General features: G+C 37.9%; 1 protein-coding gene across 3 annotated transcripts in view; it reads left to right on the top strand.

Moving 5' to 3' along the window:
- pcsk5b (proprotein convertase subtilisin/kexin type 5b) overlaps positions 1 to 22,772 on the top strand; it is a 293,223-nt gene that overhangs the window by 38,101 nt on the left and 232,350 nt on the right. For all 3 annotated transcript variants that reach the window (XM_052019395.1, XM_052019394.1, XM_052019393.1), the window contains exons 3-5: positions 8,162 to 8,275; positions 9,342 to 9,485; positions 11,926 to 12,002. In XM_052019395.1, the coding sequence (XP_051875355.1) occupies positions 8,162 to 8,275; positions 9,342 to 9,485; positions 11,926 to 12,002 (335 nt within the window). The remainder of the gene's footprint in view (positions 1 to 8,161; positions 8,276 to 9,341; positions 9,486 to 11,925; positions 12,003 to 22,772) is intronic.

Below are 22,772 nucleotides of genomic sequence, written 5' to 3'. Positions count from 1 at the left end.
CATGGATCACACCAATGAACTCCACAGCACATACCTGATGCTGACATGGAGAATAACTGATGGCAACTTATGGGCTTAAGTGTGCATATGTCTACTTAAGAAGTTGCTGTCACGATTCCTCCATTATAATGATAAGCACTGATAGCCCCACTAGTGTTGAATGTGAATTATTTGGCTTCTACAATGTTGTCAGTATGCTTGGTCTTTTCAGACTGCTGCTTCAGAGACCTTTTTGATACCAAATTGATCTGGTTTCTTTATTATCTTATTAATAGCTCTCAATTCTTAAGAATGAGTTTTCCTGCTATTTGCCAGGAAATTGTGTCATGCAAATCCCAATGACAGAAATTTCAGGCAGCAAATAGGCTAAGGATTCTTGTATTTGCACTTGTAGTAAATTTGCTGCTAGTTGTAACAGCATATCATGCAGAACTGCTGCATTTTCCAGAGAATTCCAGCCTCTAGTTTTCTGGCCAAGCATTCATCTGCTCTTTTTAAGAAAGAAGATGTGTCCAAAAGGGAGAATGGAAAGGGAGGATGTGTCAATAGTGTGAGATGAATAAATTTTATCGGGGATGTGTGTGGAGCATAAACACTGGCACAGACCAGTTGAGCTGAACACTACAAGTTCTATATTTCGGTCCTTGGGGAGCTCTTCCCTGTGAACTCTGATCCTGCATAAAAACTGGTTAATGCAGCAGGTAAAGTGCCAAAGAGCAATCAAATATTTTCTTTAAGATGAAGTCATGCCTGCCTTAGGAAAATGAGATAATCTGAGGTAAAAGTCCAAAGGCACATGTTTGACCTTGGATATAGGGAAATACATCTTTTGTAGAAACTAAAGCTAGCTTACGAAATCAGAATAAATCTGCTTGGCCTGGAAAAAGTAATATTTAAAATCTGGAAATAACAATCCATTTTTCAATCCTTTATCTTTTATAGCAAATGACACCCTGGGAAAAGGGATATTTACATTTCTGTTCCATTTGGCAAATCTTGCCTGTTTCTATTCGGCAACCAAAGTATTGCAGGAAATGTATGCCAGCTGACTGAAATGATTATGGGGAATGTACTTCAATTTATCTGGTGGTGACAGGAGAAACTTGTATGGTGGTTTTGATTTTGAGTAAGATGTTCAGTTGTGTGATCTAGTTTTAATATCATTTGGAAGCTAATGTCCCTGAGAACTCTGGTCGTAATAACCATGCTACCTCAAAACTGGCATTCTGAACAATATCATCTTTGGAAATAATTTGATCCAACATTTAAAAACAATCCTGCTTAAGATAAAATTAATTTATTAGTCCCGTGTACATCGAAACACACAGTGAAATGCATCTTTGCGTAGAGTGTTCTGGGGGGCAGCCTGCAAGTGTTGCCAACGTAGCATGCCCACAACTTCCTAACCTGTACGTCTTTGGAATGTGGGAGGAAACTGGAGCACCAGGAGGAAACCCACGCAGACACGGGGAGAACGTACAAACCCCTTACAGACAGTGGTGGGAATTGAACCCGTGTCGCTGGCGCTGTAATAGCGTTACGCTAACCGCTACACCACTGTGCTCACTGTTTGAGTTGATATTGTTTCTTTTAGTCTTTGCTTTCTCTTTTAATGGAGTTCTGTGTTCAGTTTGGATCAAAGCTTCTGTAAATGTAGGCATCCCTTGATGGTCAAATGAATGTTTGTCTAGCAGACCTTGCATGTCTGCAATCTTAAAGTCAGAAACTTTGACAATTTCCCCCATCTCTTCCTCCTCCTCCTGATTCAGATGAGTTTGGATCTTGGAACCTTGGATCTTTTTCTGATCTATAATGTTTTACTTATGGCTATTGAACCACCAAGCCGACAGGTGTAACATTCTTTGACATTAAAATTAGCTGAACTGTGGGTCCAGCTGATGCTTGTAGAAGATGCAACTTGGGCAGTGCAGCTCAAAAACTGAGGTTTGGTGCCTAGCTTGCTGGCAGCCCTTTTTGTTTTGCAGATACTGAAAGGTGGGTTTCAGTGTTGTTAGTGCTGGGGGCTGGCATGTGCACACATGTCACCATCCTTAAGCTGCATGTTAGACAATATTAACTCCAAGATTCAACATAATTGAGGAATTGGTCAAACAAAGTTTTTAATGAAATTGATCGTATCCTTATCAGCCTTGATTTGGTCATTGAATAATATTTGCTTACTCAAATTTTCCTCAGAGAAATTATAGAACTTTAAAGCATTAAATGAGTCCATTCAACCAATGGGGTCTCTCTTGATTCCTTGAAAGAGCTACTTGGTTCCATTGGCCTTTCTCCATAATTCAGCACCTTTTTGTACTGTTTCAAGAAATCCAGTTTCTTTTGTGAATTATTACTAATTCCAGATTTTAACAAATCACTCGTAGTTTTTCTTTATTTATTCTTATCAAAGCCATCTACAATTTTGAATCTTTCAAAGGAGATTACCATCATTTTCAGTCTCTCCATAAAGCTGAAGCCCTTCATTCATTCAATTAAATCTTATCTAAGCTTTGGCATCCTTCCTAAAGGATAGTGACTAGAATTGACAACAATACTCCAATGAATGATTCGTAAGACAGTGTGTTGCTTCTATTTAGTAGAAGCCAAGGAATTCCTTTTAAATTGACTTTATTAACTTTTATGTGAAATTTAGTTATTTCTCTCCCTGCACACATTTAAAAATTAGTGCATTTTGTTTTGACATTCGTTTCATCCTTCTAAAATGCATTAATCCTTTTCCTTTTGGTATAATGGATGTAGTCAGGCACCTTTAAGTTGGCAGTGTAATACAACTAGAGAATAAAAACTGAAATACCCATTTATGTTGGCACCACCTCAGAAATATTGTTATTGGAGCAGAAACGCCTTTTCTCCATCTTAGTGCACTGTGGTCAGTTCCCTTACTGGTTGCTATTGACTAGCTAAGGATTGAAGATGAGATTACTCCAAATTGATTACCTTATTTTAAATTTCAAAATCGAATATTTAAAATGCCCCATGGTGTGATCATGTGTTGAAATAGCTAGGCTTATTCTACCAATATTGATCTGGATTTTTCAGTAGTAGTGAGAAATGTTCTTGTCTGATATCTTACATGAATTTGGGATATTATTAAGTTCTTCAGTCAATGAAGTACTTTTCAAGTCCATTACAGTTGCAGTATAGTGGCCACTATGTTATAATTGTCACAAAAAACCACTATCAATCTTGCAGTGATTATATGAGCAAATCTCAACACTGGTTACCTGTGCTCTAGTTGGAGCTGTACTGCTTAGGTAGTTGGAAAGTTTTTGTGAGCCAAAGGTGGTGAAACTGAGAACAGCTCACAAGGTGAGTCACTTAAAAATACACACCCTCTGACTCCTTTCTCCAATAGTTCCTATAGTTGGTCCAGTTGAGCTTTTTTATTGATGGTCATCATTGCAACACTAGTGGTTTTTTGACAAGGAAATTGTATCAAATGTCAGAAAAGGTGCTTGTATAATTGTTGGACATGATTGTTGCCTGGCATCTTCTATGCTGCTAATGCTACTTTTCACTTGGCTGCCCAAGCTTGTATGTTATTCAGGTCTTGCTACACGTTGGCTTGATCTGATCAATGAGGAATTGCAAATGAAGCTATATAATCATCAAATCTCCCAGCTCCAATCTTTGGGGGAATAAAAAGTCTTTTGAAGCAGCAGTGGATGGTTGGGCCAAAGACACCAGCCTGAAAAAAGCTCACAGCTGTGTCCTCCAGCTGAAATAATTGACCTCCAAAAACTACATCCTATTAAAATTGCTCAAAATATGACTCCAGCTGCTGGAGAGTTTCCCAATGAACTTCAATTTTATCCGTAATGCTTGAAGCCATACTCTGTTAAGTACTCCCTTGATGTTCATGGCAGCCTTTATCATAACGTGTCTGGAATTTTGCCTTTATCTTGCCATGTTTCAACCAATACAGTGTTGAGCCAGTTGTCCTGACAGGACAAAAACTGACCATTGGTTAACAGGGGGGTGAGTAGCACTTAATAGCACCTTGCTCATGGGTGAGAAAGACTTGGAGAGGGAGTAGTAATTGACCACCGAGAATTCACCTATGTTTTCTGTACAGAATATTGGCATGTTGTAGATGTAATGGAACAGCTTGCCTAAAGCATTACAAGATCAGTATTCAGCAATAAAGCCAGGGTATTATCTGGGTCCACAGCCTTTGGTATACCCAGCGCACTCGGTTGTAATATTTCTGTGTTGGGGAGAAAAAGCAGTGACTAGAACTGCTATTTAAAGTCAAAGATTCCATAGAGTACAATCTCTTTTTATTTAAAATTGTGTGATGGGTTGACAGATCCCCATATGAAAGACATGGAGTTAGTAACTGGACAATGGAAAGAAACAAATTAGCTTCAATGAAGTTTGGTGGTTTTTGCTAACTTGCTTATACTGATAAGAACTGTGCTTCACTTTATGAGCTGTCACCTGCTGAGAACAGAACTTGGCCAGCATTGCAGGGTCCAAAATGCAAATCCAACATAGCTTCTGCTATGATTCAGTATATGGCAGGAAGTCACCTACATAATCAATTAATGATTTAATACTTGCATCAGAAATATGCAGATGCATGAGTTAATGAAGGCAGAATATTAATACTGAAGTGTGTAATGTAAGTTCCCAAAGAAAAATGTCCAGTTTTGAATAGACCTGTTTGTGTAGCAGAATGAGAAGGGAATACAGTTCATGCTTCCAGTCTCTTCAGTCCAGCTCGAAACCACTGATCTACAGCTAATATTTTCAAATCTTGCTAAAACTAAATTGACTATATCAAATTTCCAGATAATTTGGTGCATTTGTGAAGAGTCATCGTGATCTCTCATGCCAATTATATGGTACACTGAACCATTAACACATGCCAACATGGAATTATTTTCATGTGCTCTCTGCTTTTCCCTCTTCTATCCCTTTCCTTCAAATAAACTACTGAGCTCCTTTATCTCAGCCGCATGTTTGTGGGTAAGCACTCTGACCAGGAATGAGCCTTGGCTTTAGGGTGAGTTGTCAAAGGGTTCCTCGCAACCCTCTATAGTGACTATGGTTTTGAATATCATTAATAGCCAATATTTTCAAATGTCACGTGGAGAGAATTGAAACGTTTCAACTGCACTCGGGTGTAATTTTTTTTAAAGTAGGGAAAAGGTGATGGTACATTTAAAGATTAGAGTCTGGCTGATTCCTCTTTTTCGTGGTTGAGTTGTCTGGCAACGCTTGCTGCTGAGGTACATAAATGTCTGGTCACCTGGGTGAACTGTGAAATTGGATTCTCATTTGGAGCAGTTCTGTTCAAGAACGGAGTTTCTGTCATTATTTGTTTTGGAAAATCCCACCTGCTCAAAATGGGAAACGATGGGATTAAATTTGCTGTCAAAGTTTCAAACTGTTGAACACTAACTGATCTGTTTGTAACTTGAAACTAAAGTAAATATTTATAGTGGATTTGACCACCACTCTGTTTGCTTCTATTCCACAGTGGCATGTGTATACACAAACAAAAACAGCACTGTCCTCTCTCACTACTATCCAGATACTCTTGTCCAATTTTCTTTTGGTCTGATTGCATAAATGTTTTAGCTGCCCTACTGGTGTTGCTGGTGGGGAGATCTTGCTGATTAACAAAATTTTCAAAATTAGAATCATTATTAAAAAGTCATTTGGTTTGTTAAATTAAAAAATCAATTTGCTTTCACTCGACAAAAGTCATTTTCTTGCTGTGTATCAGAAGCTCTTTCATTCAAGACCCATTGTAGAGACTCGAGCAATGTAGGCTGTCGTTTCCACCCGCCCCCCCATTTGATTACATGATTGCAGGGACTATTTCATGAAGTAGCAATAAACTCTGGTATTCTGGTTAATGTTTACTCTTCCAGTAATACTGAAACTATTTGGGTGTTGCTGCTGTTTCTGGGATCTTACTCTGTGCGATTGGCTACCTTAGTTCCTGCCTTGTGTGATTTGTGTGTGCTTGAAGGAAGGTTGAGATCTCAAAGAAATCACTTCCTGCAGTGTGAGTGACCAGAATAAGGGCCTGGCCACATTTAGATCTAGGCTATTCGGGTGAGTGGTCAAAAAGCACTTATTCAGAACCCTTTTAATATTTGGCTTCCACCCCTTGCATCCCCAAAACATAGGCGTGCACATCTTTTTGCTAATAAAACAGCTGAGGTGAATTAAAAACTTCAGAACTGGCATGTATAGTAGCATAATGGTTAAGTTGCTGGATAGTGGACTGGTATCCAGAGACCTAGATTATTGATCTGGAGACTTGAATTTGAATCCCCCATGGCAGCTTGGGAACTTAAAGTTCAAGTAATTAACTAAACCTGAAATAAAAAGTTGGTACGATTTAATGACGACTATGATAACATGAACCAAATTACATTTGGTTCACCCAAGTCCTTCAAAGATCTCAAACCCAGTATTGTGGATGATTCTTTAACTGTCTTCTGAACTGGATATCCATGCCCTAGGAACAAATATGTACAAGAAATATACTTGACTAACAAAAATGTCTATTAAGGAATGCTTAATATATATGGATGAGTTGAGCAGATTAGTTGTGATCTAATTGAAACAGTTGAATATGCCTGAGATACTGAGTGACTGATTCCCACTCTTGTATTCATACTGCAACTTGTGACCAGACTTAATTGGATGTATATTTTTTTAGGATGTCCTTAAAGACGTGAGTCTTAAGATATCTGTTTGCTAAAATCTCTGGTTATGAACTGCATGATCTTGTTATACTTGTCCAGCCAAAGTCATCTATTTTTAGTATGTATTACCATGTTTCAGCAAGTCTTTTTTGAAACCAGTTTACACCCTGAGGGCATCGTGAAAGGGATGAATTCATTATAAACTCAGCTGATATCCTGGCTTCACCACTTCTAAAATTTAGTGCAGTACAAACCAATAAAGACCATCCCAGGCTTGAGTTACTGTCATATGTTCACCCTCGGGAGGGTTATGTGAAGAGTCGATTGAAATTTAAGAGACTGTTGTTGAAGCATTTTATGTGATTATTGTAATGAAGCTATAAATGCACATCTGGCCACATCAGTGTTATAGAAAAGACCTAATGTCTATAAATATAATGCAGTAACTACTGGAGCACGGATCCATCATATGCAAAACTGCTCCGAGTTGTTTTAAATGAGAATCTTCTAGTAGTGCATAGAAATGTAATTTTTTTAATGTCATTTAAATCTACATTTGAAATATTTTCCTTGGATCTTCTGAAAACAGACCCCAGAAGTGATAAATTGGTAAGTTTCATATTGTGGTCGTTTTGGCACAGTCAGGCTGAAATTTTATTATTTTTGAGGTTAATATCTACCATAGGAAAACATTTTGGGTATTTGAAAGAGCCTCATTTGGTAAAGAGGCTTGTGCTTTAAAATAACTATATTTAACTTGAATGAGGAATTCATTTCACCTGAGAACATAGCTCTGAATTTCCAAAATCTATTCAATATTCCCAAAACTTCATAAAGACTTCTTGTTTTCATTTTACTACAGCTAAGAACAATATTGCTTTTTGTTACCCTGCTTTAAAAAGACCACCTGGAATTAAAAGTTTATCCCTTCACTAGTTCATCCATTTCGCAATAAAAAAAGTGCAATTCTTTCCAGTAATAATGGAAGCTGGAAATCACCAGTTATTATGGTGATTGCATGAAAGTTGTGGTTTGTGGTTTCCCAAGTATAAATTGATGGAGTTTAAATCAAATTATAAAGTTAATTTGCTCTTTTTCTAGGGAGGCATGTTTCCAGACACTAATACAGTTTTCATATGGAAGTTATGATCAATTCTCTTAACAGTGAATTTGAGTGGTTTGCCAGTGGAATTGTGCACTTTCCCACTTGATCCATAAAATCAATGTATTGCACTTGGTTAATATACTGTATCTGCTGAAATGAAACACTTTCATTAAGGTAGTTGTTCCATGCTCCTGCAGTGAAATATTTAGCCTAGGTTGGGGTTTCAAGTTCAGGCAGTTTTGGACCCACAACCTTGGGGCTTACCCCAATAACCTCATGCAGTTGCATTATTAATCTTGCCTTGTGTGAAAATTTACTCATTCTACCCAAACAATTGCTTACCCTTCCTTTCTATTAATGTTGGCAGGTGGAATGGATACAGCAGCAAGTGGTAAAAAGGCGGATAAAGAGAGATTATAAAGCTAGTGCTTCCCAGTATCCTTACTTCAATGATCCCAAATGGCCAAGCATGTGGTATATAGTAAGTATATGATTGCATAAATGGCTTGAAACATACTTGGCTTTTGTTGCCAGTTTGGTGCTCTTTGCACGTCAGTACCCAAGTGTTGCAAAGTAGAATTCGGAGATCAGCAAGGGTTTAGCACAAATGAACTGCAGGGCCAGATGCACTTCACATCTGACCCTTCACTTCTCACCAGCCTGGGCTGGTGTATGTGGTGTACCTCATTGTTGTGAAAGAGATCTCTGAACTTGATCAAAGAGGTTAAATGGTTTGCTTTTGTTTCATTTTTCTTAATATTGATGTTTTTAATTTATTTCAATTAAATGTCATTTAAGTATTTATTTACTCTTTAATAAATTTTTGCATAGTTCATCAGAAATGTCTCTGATCATAGATGTTTTAAATCTGTTCAATAGTGTTTTAGACAGTGAAACTTAGTTACCATTCTTGGATCACTCCGTTTCACGGGACGACTGGCAGAGAGGCCTGGAGATAGTTTATACCCCTGGGGCTGCATAAAGTGCATGCAGGCCCACAAAATGTGTGAGGAGGAGACAAACGTGAAGTCTTCTGGTTTACGTGCAATCCAGCCTGATACTGTATAACTCCATTATTCCAGCATGCTCGGAGATTTTCAGGGCTGTTTGATGTTATTCCAGTAAATACTCCAATACACTTGGTATTTCTGAACAATTGGACAACAGATTATTGTAGCTTTGCCGTATTTTGTTTATGCAAGCTTAATTCCTCATCCGTTTCTCACCCACTACTTTCTCCTTTTCAGTCTGTGCCAACTTTCAACAAGCCATGGGTTTTCTGGTTTTGTTGAATGGGAACACCAGAGCTACCCTCCCTCACCTGTAAACACTAAACACAATGAGGGGATATGCATATCCACAATTATGTATAATATGTGCCCATTTAAAGAACCAACCTCCCCCACCCCTCACACTAAGCAAAAAAAAATTATGTTTTATAGAGTGGTCTTGTCACTGAGAATGTTTTGCCAGATCTTTTAAGAGGACACCTTTGCTGAATGTAGAGTTATTGAATTTGACATTTCTTTACTTTCTCCATTTGTTAGCATTGTAATGATGACACTCACCACTGCCAGTCAGATATGAACATAGTAGGAGCCTGGCGAAGAGGATATACAGGCCGAAATGTGGTAATTACCATTCTGGATGATGGAATTGAGAGAAATCACCCTGACCTTCAGCAGAATTATGTATGTTTTTACTTTCTTCTCATCCTAATAAAAATTTTCATACTCTAATTAAAACAAAAGCCCATGTTAGTACACTTACAAAATAAAATACAGTGCATATTTAGATCTCTTTGCTAACTAGAGTTGCTATAATAGAGTTGAACCAGACTAAACATACTCAAGGTTTCAAATTGTTCCTTTATGGAGCCTGAACCCATAATGATTGCCACAACTGGAATTTGAACTCCTACACACATTACACTTAGCCTTGTGCTTCTGACGATTACAAAACAGGTTCAGATTAATTGGACTCTGGATCTGTATAAGATGATTGATTCTTTTCCTTCGTCTTAAGGCCAATTGCCACTGAAATCATTGAATGCCATTGGAGCTCAGTTAAATAAGGAAATGCACCCTTGATTGACCTTGAGATTTCTTCATGGCTGACACTTGAACTTTTTTTTTGTTGACAAATCATTAAAAGTTCCAAACTCTCATCTTTTATCAAATTGTTTTGAGATAATGGAGTGTATTGTTTTTAATAATGTATAGACATAAATGGAAACTACTAATCAAATATTGGTTGCTTAGTCTAAGTGACCTGCTAGCATTTACCTCCACACGAACAAACACTTCTAATTACACTTGCTTGTCATGTTCTAATAATCCCTTCAACCACTTTTCTTTCCTTCTACAAGCTAATCTTAAATATTAACAATTTCTGCCTCAACTGTTAATAAAATTCAACAGCCCATCAATTCTGCTCCTGAAAGGCACTTCTGCCCTCAGTCCTAGATTGTGAACTTATCATTGTGTATCAATGATCTCAATCCCATTATAAGCAGAAACAGTCTTTCTTCCTTTCCACCAAGTTGCATTCTTTTATTTTGTTTCTATTTTTGTGGGTCTATAATCCTTGGCATTCTAATCTGAAAAAGGTACATTCTTTTTGGATCTTCATTTGTGTTTCCTAGGACTAAGTGGTATCCTTGTGAAAATGTTACTCACTAATGCTTTAGAATCCTTCTCATCCTAAAATATTTTAATACTCTAATTATTTTTTTAAAAAAAGCCCTTGTTAGTGCACTTTCAAAACAAAATACAGTACATGTTTGGATCTCATGGTTCAGATACTGCATGAAGTATTTCACCTGAGATTGTAAAGATTATACAGGCTTATCATTATCTCTTGGAATTTATAATTATTTCCAAAAGTTAGATGCAAAGTTTCTTTTTCACAATCTGAGGTGCTGCCATTAATGGCCTGTGAGCCTGTTTCTCCCAAATCTCTGCTTTTTCCACAGACTACTTTTGTTGGCTTTAGTTGCTGCTATTTACCAAAATTTGTCACCTCGCACTAATGACATCAAATTTCATCTGATTTTTTTTTAAAAGCCAATCCACTACTTTGTAAGGTACTTGGATGTACAAAAGAATGAACTGTACCTCAATTTGCTTTCTTCTGATAAAATGTTTGGGAGACTTGATGTTGTCTCTTGAATTCCATAATCCCTTAATCTTTGATCTGTCTTGTTAAAAGCATTACTGAGCTCCAGTTATACTCCACTCTCTACCTTTTCCTTGTATAATCATACCTGTTAAAACCACAAATAATACAAAGAAATTTTCCATAAATAATTGTACTAGCTGGAATCGTTGCTATAAAGCTGTACAAAAAATAATTGTTTGGGACTTTTACCTATTACAGAAAATAAGCTATCTGGCTAGATTTTTTTTTGATTAGCCTTTCATTAAAAAATAAGGTTCGCTTTGGCTACTCTATCTCATCCATTGGTAGATCTCCAAGATACAAGATATGGGTATGAATTTGTCAAATTGGCCTTGACCTATTTTCCTTTTCCATTCTTTTCATTGATTGTGCTAATTAAAATAACACATTTATTCAGTATGGACTCTTGGTACTTCAGGATCTTATATGTATCCCAATAGGCTGACAAGATACTTGTCCAATAACGAAATGTTGATGGAAATACCCTGTTGATCAGATAGTAAATGTAAATAGAAAGGGGGGTGAGGGCATCTTGAGTAAGTAACCTGCTACAGGACTGATGTGCAGAAGGCTGCATATCTGAAATTTTGTAACTTGGCTTTTTGTGCAGTTGTTGCATAAATTCAAAATTTTCTCTTGCTATTTCATGTTTCCATTAAATTGCTGTTTTTCATTTATCAGTAATGATTCTGGATGCTGAAAAAATGTTAACTAAAAGTGCCTTTAGTATTTTCAGTGATCTTGAAATAATTCTGTGAATCAAACAATGAACATAGTCCAAAGCTTAATGGACTATGTAAGGAGGGTGGAGATGGTGATATTAACATGGTTCCCATCAGTTCTTATGTGGCTAAGTTGAATCATTTATGCATGGAAAACCTTTTAAGAATGCATGAATTGGACAGTGTCTTTATTTATTAATGTGGCTGTGTGATTTTTCTCTTGCTGTAGGATCAAATGGCTAGCTTTGATGTCAATGGAAATGACTGGGATCCCATGCCTCGATATGATGCCAGCAATGAGAACAAGTAAGGGAAATATCTATTTCAGTTTGGGCACCAGTATTTCACGAACATTTTGAGTTGAAAAATGGCCTTGATGATGAGCTTTGAATACTTAGTCTTTTTATTTATCTTCCTTTTTCTTTTGTAAAACAAAAGAAATGTCAGTTTTTTTCAATTTTTCCACACTAGTAATCTGTGCCAGTCATGCAACATAAAATTTTGAACCATTCAGAGATGTTCAGAATTCCAAAAGAGCAGATAAAAATGAATAATTTTCACGTATACATGCTAAGATACGAAGTGTATCATCCAGCAACATCAAGTTAAGAAATTAAATGTAGTCAGAAAGTCATGCACAGTGCAGGCCAAAATTTCTGACATGCAGTTCTGACCAACAAGGTTTCCCTCCTTCATTATGTAGACAGAACATTTTGCCCTCGGCTGGTAATACATATGTTTCACTGGTAGTATAATATTGTAATTTATAATAATAATTCTGTTCATGTCATACAGCTTCAAAACTGAGTTTCATAAATTCTCCATTGCTAAAAGATTTTTCATTATCTGAAAAATAATTTAATAATTAACATTTATCAAATGTAGAGTTGGTTCAGATCCTCAAACTTCTCAATTTTGCTTTTTGGAGTTCAGAGAATCTGGTGTCTGAAAATGAGCTCTGGCATTTGTGGCACTTTCTCCTGTCTAGCAGTAAGTTTGTAGATTTGTGTAACACCAGGCTTAAATCTGTTACCAATATGTGGAAACTAAATTTGGTAACAGTCAGAAGCTAGTGAACTGATACTGTTTGTGAAGTCAAGGAAGATGGATAAAACCATTGTTAGTTCACGTTGACTTCTTCAACGTGGAATTATGCATTTGGAGTACCTATTTAGATGTCATTATCTCAAATAGTACGTTCTAATTTGGGGTGATTCCTAAACTCCTATTTTAACATTGGGAGGTAGTGATAAGGGATCAATTTTGATGTCATCGCAATAACCTTAAAGTTTTTTAAACTTTTTTTAAATTTTGCCCACTGGTATAAAAGATCATGTCAGCATCACTTTTTAATTGATTAGTAAATTGGTCAAACTTTATTTCCCTTTCTCAAAACCAGGTTGACTTTGAAGTTTTCCAAATGCCCAGTCGTGTTGACTTTAATAACATCTTCTAACATTTTCCCAATGGCAGATGTTAAGCAATGTGTCATAAAGGTATTTATTTTGGTGTTGATCTGTGGTTATCTTTATAATGTGAACTATTAATCAAAGGCAAATACTGCTTTAGGTTTTGAGTGCTTAATCTAATTATGTTTGATTTGATTCTTCATGACCGCATAACTGTCTACAATTGTTTATTTTGGATAGCGGTCAGTTATTGGATGGTGTAATGTTAAAATCTGCTATGTTCATTTGTGGAAAATAAAAAAAATAACTGGAAGGACCCTGGTGGTGTTGAGTGAGAGTGTCCAGAAAAACTTTTGGCTTCATCTTGCACAAAGCTAAGTGTGTTTAACTAACTGGAGCAGCCTTAGATTTGCTGTGTCTTCCAGCAGCTGCATAGTAATTGAGGGTTTGAGCTGACTGCTTTGTGATGGACTTTCTCTTGGCCCTCCACTGCTGGCCTGGTTCTTCAGTTAAAGACCTGTGATTTAATCCCTTGCTTATGAAATTGTGCTTGCAGGGATGCTTAGTTACATACTGAGAAAAATGAAGCCAGCATAACTTGCAATAAATTAACAAAATAAGTTGTTTCAATAAATCTGTAGCAGCAACATTTTTATCACTGAAGTTTTTGATTTACTTTCAGCAGCTAATGCATAGCTGAAAGAGCACCACACTCTTCCTCTTCTTCCCCACCCCCCTGGATTTGGAATGAGAAGGGGTTGACATTGTTTGCTGCAACTGTACTTTCTTGTAAATGAAGTGATTACATGGCAACAGATGTCTCCAACTAAAGCAGTTTGTTCCTGTAGAAAATAGGTTTTGATGCAGAAGGTCGTTTTGCCCATTTCTTGTTGTCTTAGAAAAATAGATGAGAGAATTATACAGTACAGCAGGACATTTGTCCTGTACTGTTGTCTGAGCCTCTACCCACCACATCTTATCCTTCTGATTGCCTCCTAATATATGTACTCTTCTAGATTTCCCCCAAATAGTATTCCTGAATTCAGTTTCTGGATATATTAATGATGATCTTGGTCCATAAGGCAACTTTTCTGCCTTTCCATTAGCAGATTTTATTAAAGCCCTTTAATTTCCATTTCTAATTATCTTAATTTTCTTAATACCCCTCCAAGTTTTATGAGACCCTGGCAGTGATAGAAGAATAAAACAAATATAAAAATGAATAATTTTGGTTGTATTTTTGCATAAATGCCATAAAAGACATCTAGCAATAAGTTGGTGTTCAAAAAGGAATGATCTTTCAGAATGGGGACAGCAGGTTTTAGATTGAAAAAGTATTGTCATTCAGTTGTGAGCATTTGGTGTGGGTTTTGTTGGGAAGTGGACAAGATCCATAATAGCAAAAGTTCAACTTTTGGGAAGCATCACAGATATTTTCACTGTACATTGATAATGGAAACAGAAAATGCTGCATATGTGTTTCACATCAGTGAACTTTCATCATGACACGCAGTACTGTATTTGGTTCACAGACATTTTGTCTTGATAGCTAAACTCTTCTAGTGGAAATGAGTGCACATTGTGCTGCACTGGCATAAAAGTTGGTTGGATAACTTTGAAAATCCAAAAAAATGTAGGTGCTAAAAATCTGAAATAAAGACAATACTGAAAATACTCAGCAGGAGAGAGAGCATCTGTGGAGGGAGAAATAGTTAAGGTCAATGATATTTCATTCATTACTCTTTTACTTAAGATGACCAGAGAATGTCAGTTTTAAAAGTTAGGTTTGCAGAGCACTGTTTCTCCAGACAGATGTGGGTGTGATGGTATTGGAACTGAAAGTAATTGGAACAATCTGATTTTTAAAAAGTGCAGCCAGGATCTGGATTGACAAAGGAAATTCCATGACTATTAAAAGTCCCTCTAAGTTTGTTGTTTTGGTATTTTTTTTGGTTTTATACAAATCCTAATCCAGTGTTTGTGGACATCTGATTGTCTAGGTTCTTGAGAACATTCTCTGCTTCGCTCAAGATGAGCTCTTATGTCACATCTTTTAAAGGCGATTCATACCGTAACATTCTTCATGTCCTCAAATGGGATCAAATGTAGAGTAAGGGTTCAACAGAACAGCGAAAGAAATTCAGATGATGTCATCAGACTGCTTGTGAAAAGTGGCATTTATTGTTAATATATTTATGCTGCTGGGTATCTTGTCTGAAGTGCATAACTAATTAAGTCTTATAAAGGGGGGAATATATATATATACACACACACACATATACAGACAGAATGCTGGCATTCTGCAGTTCAAGGACACTGCTGTACATCATGTAAGTTGAGGTACAGTTGAGATTTTAGTGAAATAACCCAGTTACTTCAGATTTGCAATTCAGTCTGGCACTGATCCCTATTATCTACCACTACACCATACTTTGAACTCTATAAATATTCAGTCTTTTTCTGTATTTTAATATTAAATTTTAAATGTGCATGTTTAAGGTAGTATTTGTGGGAAGTGACCTTCTGAATTTCTTCATTTACTTATTATGAAGATAAGGCTATTAAAGGAAAGCATTGAATTGCCTGGTGGCTATTTACGATTGATGCTGGTATTCTGGAAGAATGCACCATCACTGGAGCCTGAAACATAGGTTAATTACTTTGGGCCTCTTGTGCTTACCTGGAGGTAGAGCTGATCAACACGTTTAAAGGTTAATTGGTGCTCTTGGACTTTATTTTTCTTGCACTGCTCTCCTCTATTCTGAACTGAAAATCTCACCTTTTAACTTTGACTTTCAGGTTATGAGCAGAGTTGGACTAGCTGGGGACATGCACGAAGTGGGGGGAAAGGGCAAACTAGGACAAGGTCATCTCTAGTCTCTGACTCCTGACCTGCACTCTATCCCACCTAACCCTAACCCCAATGTTTTAATATATCCATATTAATGTGTGTAACATTTAATGTATCCTTTGAAAAATTGTCACATTTCTGCTTACACCTATGGAGCTAATGTTGATTAACTTTGTTGGGTAGATGTCACTGGTAAAACTATAGAATGAATGAAAAGGATATCCACAAAAATATGACCAACTGTTCTACATTTTCCAAACGCTTGGGTTCAGGTGCTGGCTCACTATAAATGGTTTACTCTGTTTGGTTGATCCGTGTTTTGTGAATAACATAGGATTTTCAACACAATTGCTTAAAATGCAGAAAAGTTGCAGCAGCTTTTCAATTTCAACTTGTGAATATTTTAATGTATTGGTATGAATTTATTGATGTTTTATTGATGTCACTTTTGATGTTACTTTGACACAACATCAGAGATGATGTCAGTTTAGTCAGAAGCTCTATTTGAAGTTGTTTCTAATTATAATAAATCAGCTGAACCTGGAGGCATCCAAAGGTATTGTTTTTGGCAGCCTTGCAATTGATACTGTTTGCCTTCCTGACCATTCGTGAAGGCTGAACAAAACGATGTATAAACCTGGTGTCAAGTTGGACACCTGAAGCAAGCTTCATGTCTTCAAGATAATTTGTCCAAAATTTCCACTTATCTGAGTGCAGGCAACAGGCAGCTAACACTGTCTACTAAATGTAGACATCTGAAAAGGGTTCCCTGGGAAATGCATCTGAGTAATGTAGAATCCTGCTGCTCAATAATCCCACTGAAATGCTTCAAAAGCTGATTAAGCCATACTTCTGTACTGTTCCAGCTATCAGATCTTGAACAATTGTGAATGTCATGTGTCATATAATTAACTAACAAAATGAAAGTTCACCATTACTTGCCACCTCCCTTGCGGATGTTCCTCTCCATTGAAATGAATGGAGTGATTGAAGCCACAACGGGTTCATCCAGGCTTTTTCAACAGGCGGACACTGAGTATTGGGGCACTATCTGGGAAAACTCTGCCAGTCACCTGTGTAGAAGTTGAAGATTGCTGTTTTGTGTAAGACTTCCATGTTTGCGTCTGATTGTGCCAACAGGTTTGTCTCTTTTATTCAGCATCTCTGGCTGAATGTGGTTGTGAATGCTTCAGCTTTGTCTTTAGCAATCACACACAAAACACCACTGTCATTGAGTTTGGGGGCATTCTTGGAGCCACCTCCCATTACCCACTTAATTGTCCATCACTATTCATCTAGATATGGCAGGACCAGTGGTTGTGAGTTCACTTAGCTCTGTCTCTTGTTTAGTGCATACATCATCCCATGTTGCAGCTTCACTTGGCTGGCACCACATTTTTGTGTATGCCCTGTGCTGTACCCAGTATACTCTCCTGTACTCATTATTGAACCAGGGTTGATCCTCTATCCTGACAGACCAGCATATCCTTCATTCTACTATTTCTGAGGTTAAAAATTGAGGTGGTGTACATTGCTGCTGCTCATGGTCCACTCCACCTCGTGGATGCCCAGTTTTGAGCTGTTGGATCTGTTTTAAGTCGGTTCCATTGTAGAGGCAGACAACACTATTGCGCACGTTCTTGGTGTGGACAGGACTTTGCTGCCTCAAGGACTGTGTGGTGGTCACTTCTGCTAATGCCATTGTGGACAGATACATCTGCCGCAGGCAGCATTCCTTTCCAATTTACCTGAAGTCTTGGTGCTTTAAACATTCTTCTGTTTTCAATGAACAAAATCTTCTTTGGCTTAACTTGTCAACTTTGTCCTCTCACTTCTTGGTCTCCCCATTTACATTAATTTACATTAATCTAAAGCCACTCAAAAGTTTGTTCCTTTTGATCTTTTTTAAAAACACAGATTTTCAGGGATGCAAGATTTGAACTTTTTCAGACTTCTGTTGTACCTGCTCAATCCCTTTCCATTTGTGCTTGGAAAAAGGTAAGTGTCCCGGAGTGATCTACAAAGCTTGCTTGGGACCATGAGAAAGCTGCTCGAATTTTAGGATATACTTTAATGCCCACCTGCTCTAATGCAAGTTCACTCCCCGTAAATTTGCTATCTCATTGTACTTGAGGCATGTGCAGTTTATGCACTATGCACTAAAGTTGAAGTGGAAAATCAATTGCTATTTAAAACTGATATGGGAGTCTGCTGGACATGCAGGTAAATACATCCATGCCCTGAAGGAACCACACAGACACATGCAAGTGCAATTCAGAGGGTTGCTGAGCCATTGTCAGGGAGTGCACCACAAACAATAACTGAATCTTCCACAGTGGTTCTGACATCCTTGTGTTGCAGCTAAAACTGCTGCTGCCTTTTGGTAGGAGAGAGTAAGCCCACCACTGAGATTCTTGACCTTATTGTTCATTCCTGAGAGCAAAATGTCCTGTTGTCACTCAGATGCATGCTGCCTACTTTCCTTCAACCTGTCTTAAGGAGCCAATGGAGATGTTAGAAGAGGGATAACAAAGCAGCTTCATGCAACTGTACTTGCACATGACTTGTGACTTTAAGTAACACCAGGTTAATGGTGGCATAGCTAGTGGTGATACTGCCTCAGTGCCAGAGACCTGGGTTCGATCCTGACCTCTGGTGCTGACTGGAGTTGGCATATTCTCCCGATGGTCATGTGAGATTCCTCCCACGTCCCAAGGACATGGATTGGTGGGTTAATTGGCCACTGTGGATTGCCCCTAAGTGTGTAGATGATGGTAGAATTGGGGGAATAGGTGGTTTAAATAGCATAAATGGGTGGTTGATGTTTGGAACAGGTCTGTTTCAGTGCTGTCATGCCTCTAACATCTGATTCTATAACTTTGTAATCACAGGAAATGTTCTCGTGCCTAGGGGAAAATGTTCTCATGCCTAGGGGAAATTCCTCCCTTGCAGTCTTGCATATCTGTTGTCAATTCTGTGCATAGCCTCAAGACTCCAGACAAGAGTACACAGTTGGTGGTTTTGGAAGGGTGTGTATGCTGCAGGTACAGATGGCAAAGCTTTGGACAGGTTCCACAGGAGGTACACTGGTTGAGTTCAGTAATGTGGCATTGTTGGAGGTGCAGAGATTTTGTTTTCCATGAAGAAGAGTACCTATTGAAGAAGACAAAACAAGTTTTTGAAATTTGGAAGGATTTGGAGAGAGCAAGTTGGGGAAAACCCTTTTCTCTGACAAATAGTAACTAGAAATCATCAATTTTCATAAATGGAATAATAACTATAATGTGCAATGCAAGTGTCATCAAAGGGATTTAACCAATGTCAAGGCGGTCATCAACCCTCCAGCTGAGGCCTGCTTTGTACAAGTGGCCTATTTCGAAGACCTTGAATACACAGTTGAAATGTACTTTACATTCCTAGTGGGCTAGGTGCAAGGAAAACTAAATATGTATAGGTACACTGAATTATCTTAAAGGATCCCAGTCAAGCTTTGGATAAAATTCAGTTGTGTAGAGCTTAAAAGCATGGCACTATGAAACAGGGCATTAATTGGATGTACAATACAGCCTCCTATAACAACATTGAAACAGACTTCATTTCCATAAAGGAGATGAAAAGAGATGTTCTCATCAAAGTATTTGAAATTGTTAAGTGGAAAGGCAGGGTAGAAAGAGTCCGTTTCCTGTGTGGATACATAATTGAATTTGAGTTTTTGGAATTGCAAGTAGGGAATACCAGGTCCAAGCAGGCAATGAATTGAAGGAGACAGTTGTTCAAAAGTGGGTTGGGTAAACATTTGAGGAAAAGGTTAAAGTGTGATTTTTGAATAATGAAAGGTATTTTGGCTATTATAAGGAATAGGACTGACACTGGATGACATGGAATTTTGCCATGTGGTATTTCCAGAATGTTACTTGGCTAAACTTTTCCTGGATTTGGTCTTTCTCTATATGGTTGATTTCTTCATTTAAGCATTTACCCAGAATTTCTTGGTAATGTTGAGCCAGCCTTCACTACTGGGTTTGTATTTAAATTGGTCTTCAAGTTCATGGACTTGGTTGGTTCTAACTTGGCTGCCAAGGACTTGCCACCCTGTCTTCATGTGGTGGATCTGAACTAGTCCTGCCTGCAGATGTGTTTTGACAGCCAGCTAAGCAACACATCCATGCTGAATTCACGGCTCGACCTTGAACAAAAAATAATTTCACTAATACTTGCATTTAAATGAATGGATTCACTGCACCAGCATTAGTGCCAGCATAACTAATGGCAAATTTTAAGCAACTGGACTTGTATGTTAGATTGCAATTAGGAAATTGCCAGTGTGCACCTCGTTGGGAAGTTTGGGACTTGTGTGTTTGTACATGCTTGCCAGGAGTCCCAAACTTCTTGATACTTGTGGGAAAAATATTCCATGTTAGTACTTCGCAGGAAAATCTGGCCATTTCTTGTGCTGTAGGAATGAAGCCAAGTTTGATGGTTCCCACAGAGCAATAGGTATTGCACACTAAAATATAGTCTGGATATTTCCACAGTGCTTGGTAGTGTGCTGATTATATTTACCTCAGTCCTTAGAACTTGTAGGATGATGTCAATTTGCTGAGCTGAACAATTTTTCTGTAATTGGCACAGGTCAAAATTTCATAACAAGCAACAACAAAATGATGCAAATTCCTTATTTTGTGACTTGTTGCTGCTGACAACTTCAGGAACAAAGAGAGACTTGTTCTGCTTGGGCAACAATGATCACATATTCTCCAGGCAAAACCTTTCTTTACTTTTAATGAGGGCTGCTTGGGAAATAAAAATCTAAGCCTTTCCCCAATAACAACAACAACAAACTTGAACTTATTTGGTTCCTTTAAATTGGGAATTGCCCATGGTCTTACATGAATGTGACTGAACAAAATTAACATGGAGCCAAATAGGCAACTGCTAAGATAGGAAACAAAGAGCTTAGTAAAAGGTGGATTTTAAGTTGTTTCCTTTCCCAAACTATTTGTCTAATTTGCCTCCGTGCAATCACACAGCTTGTCTGTTGCCCAAGGGTAAACTTGAGGGAAAAAAATGAAGTTATTTTTGTTTCCCACAGCAAATTTGATAGAGCCAACCTCCCGTCCTCACTGATGTGCATTGGCTCCTGGTCAATCAAAGCCTTGGATTTAAAATTCTCATCCTTCAGACTAAATCCACCATGACCTTGGCCTTCCCCATCTCCAACATTCTGCATTCTTCTGATTCTGATCTCCTGTGCACCCTGAAATCCATTTGCTCCACCACTGGCAGCTGTCCGTTCAGCCACATAGTTGCTTCTCTACAATTGCTTCCATAAACCTTTTTTTCCCTTTAAGGATCTCAAAATCCCAACTCTTCATCCATCCTGATAAGTTCCTTCTTTCGGCTTGCTGTTTTCCTGGGACATCTGTCTGTAATAGTAGAATTTGTCTGAATGGCCATTGAATGATTTTAGGATACAAAAGATGACCTATTAATCAATTTACACCAAACTTAAAAATAGGTACATTTATTAATTTTACAATTCTAAAATATGTTCTGTCTGACAATGAAATATGTGTTACTGGATGACTACACAAGTTAAATACTAGGGCTTGCAGGAGAAATGACTGTTCAAGGAAACATTGTCACTAAGCACTGGTTTTAATAATTAACTTAAATCCAATGCTGCTGATGCCAGCTACAGAAGGTATGCAGTCTTGTTATCACGGTAGTGTAGCGGTTAGCGTAATGCTTTACAGTGCCAGCGACCCAGGTTCAATTCCGGCCACTGTCTAAGGAGTTTGTACGTTCTCCATGTGTCTGCGTGGGTTTCCTCTGGGTTCTCCGGTTTCCTCCCACTTTCCAAAGACGTGGGTTAGGAAGTTGTGGGCATGCTATGTTGGTACCAGAAGTGTGGCGACACTTGTGGGCTGCCCCCAGAACAGTACGTAAAAGATTAATTTCACCGTGTGTTTTGATGTACATGTGACTAGTAAAGATCTTATCTAATACTACTTACACAAGAAGTGATGCTTAAGACAAGGATTCAAATGGTTAAAAAGCAGTTCGATCTGGTCAGTAGATCAACCTATGTATACAGTATATTGTACATCTGGCTGGCCACTGTTGAACTGAAATGTTAGCCTTTGGTTGTTATATTATTGAAAGTGGCAGCAAAACTTCATGTCCTCCTTATTGGGTACAAAATCAAATCTCTAAGAAAGCTAATGAGATAAATTTTGTTTGTGGTGCTTGTTTTACGGATCACAGAGCATCCAGAATCCAATGAGTTGCTCAGATAATTGAAGAAGCACAGGAATTCTTGTCAGACTCATTGTATCATAGCATTCACATAGCCGTCTGTCTCACTGTAGACATTATATAAGATAAGTATTTCACATTTGGTTCTTAATATTCAATATGGTTTGCTGCAAAATATTGCAGCATGTTCTCTTTTTAGCAATTGTTTACAGAATCCTTTTGAGGTATAACAAGGATAACACAGTGAAAAGAATGTTTTCAGTGAAGGAACTCAAAGTTAGATGAATGCTTGATCCTGGGGACTGTATTCAGAATCTCTTCCCTTCTGATGCTGTTGATAGCACCACAGTGATATTCCTTATGGGGATGGAAACAAAGGTCTTGAATAGGTTTCCACCCCCCTGCTGTCTGTTCTGCCTTTCAATTGATTTTCAGCTTCATGGATTTTCATTGGAACATTTTTTTAAGATGATGACTTGACCAGACAAGTAAAAGCAACCTGAAGGACACCAGCAACAGAATGGGCTGACTATGACCATAATGACTTGAAGCTGAAGA

The sequence above is a fragment of the Pristis pectinata genome, chromosome 7, assembly GCF_009764475.1.
Source record: "Pristis pectinata isolate sPriPec2 chromosome 7, sPriPec2.1.pri, whole genome shotgun sequence".
Lineage (NCBI taxonomy): Eukaryota > Metazoa > Chordata > Chondrichthyes > Rhinopristiformes > Pristidae > Pristis > Pristis pectinata.
This window is presented reverse-complemented; position numbering and strand designations above follow the sequence as displayed.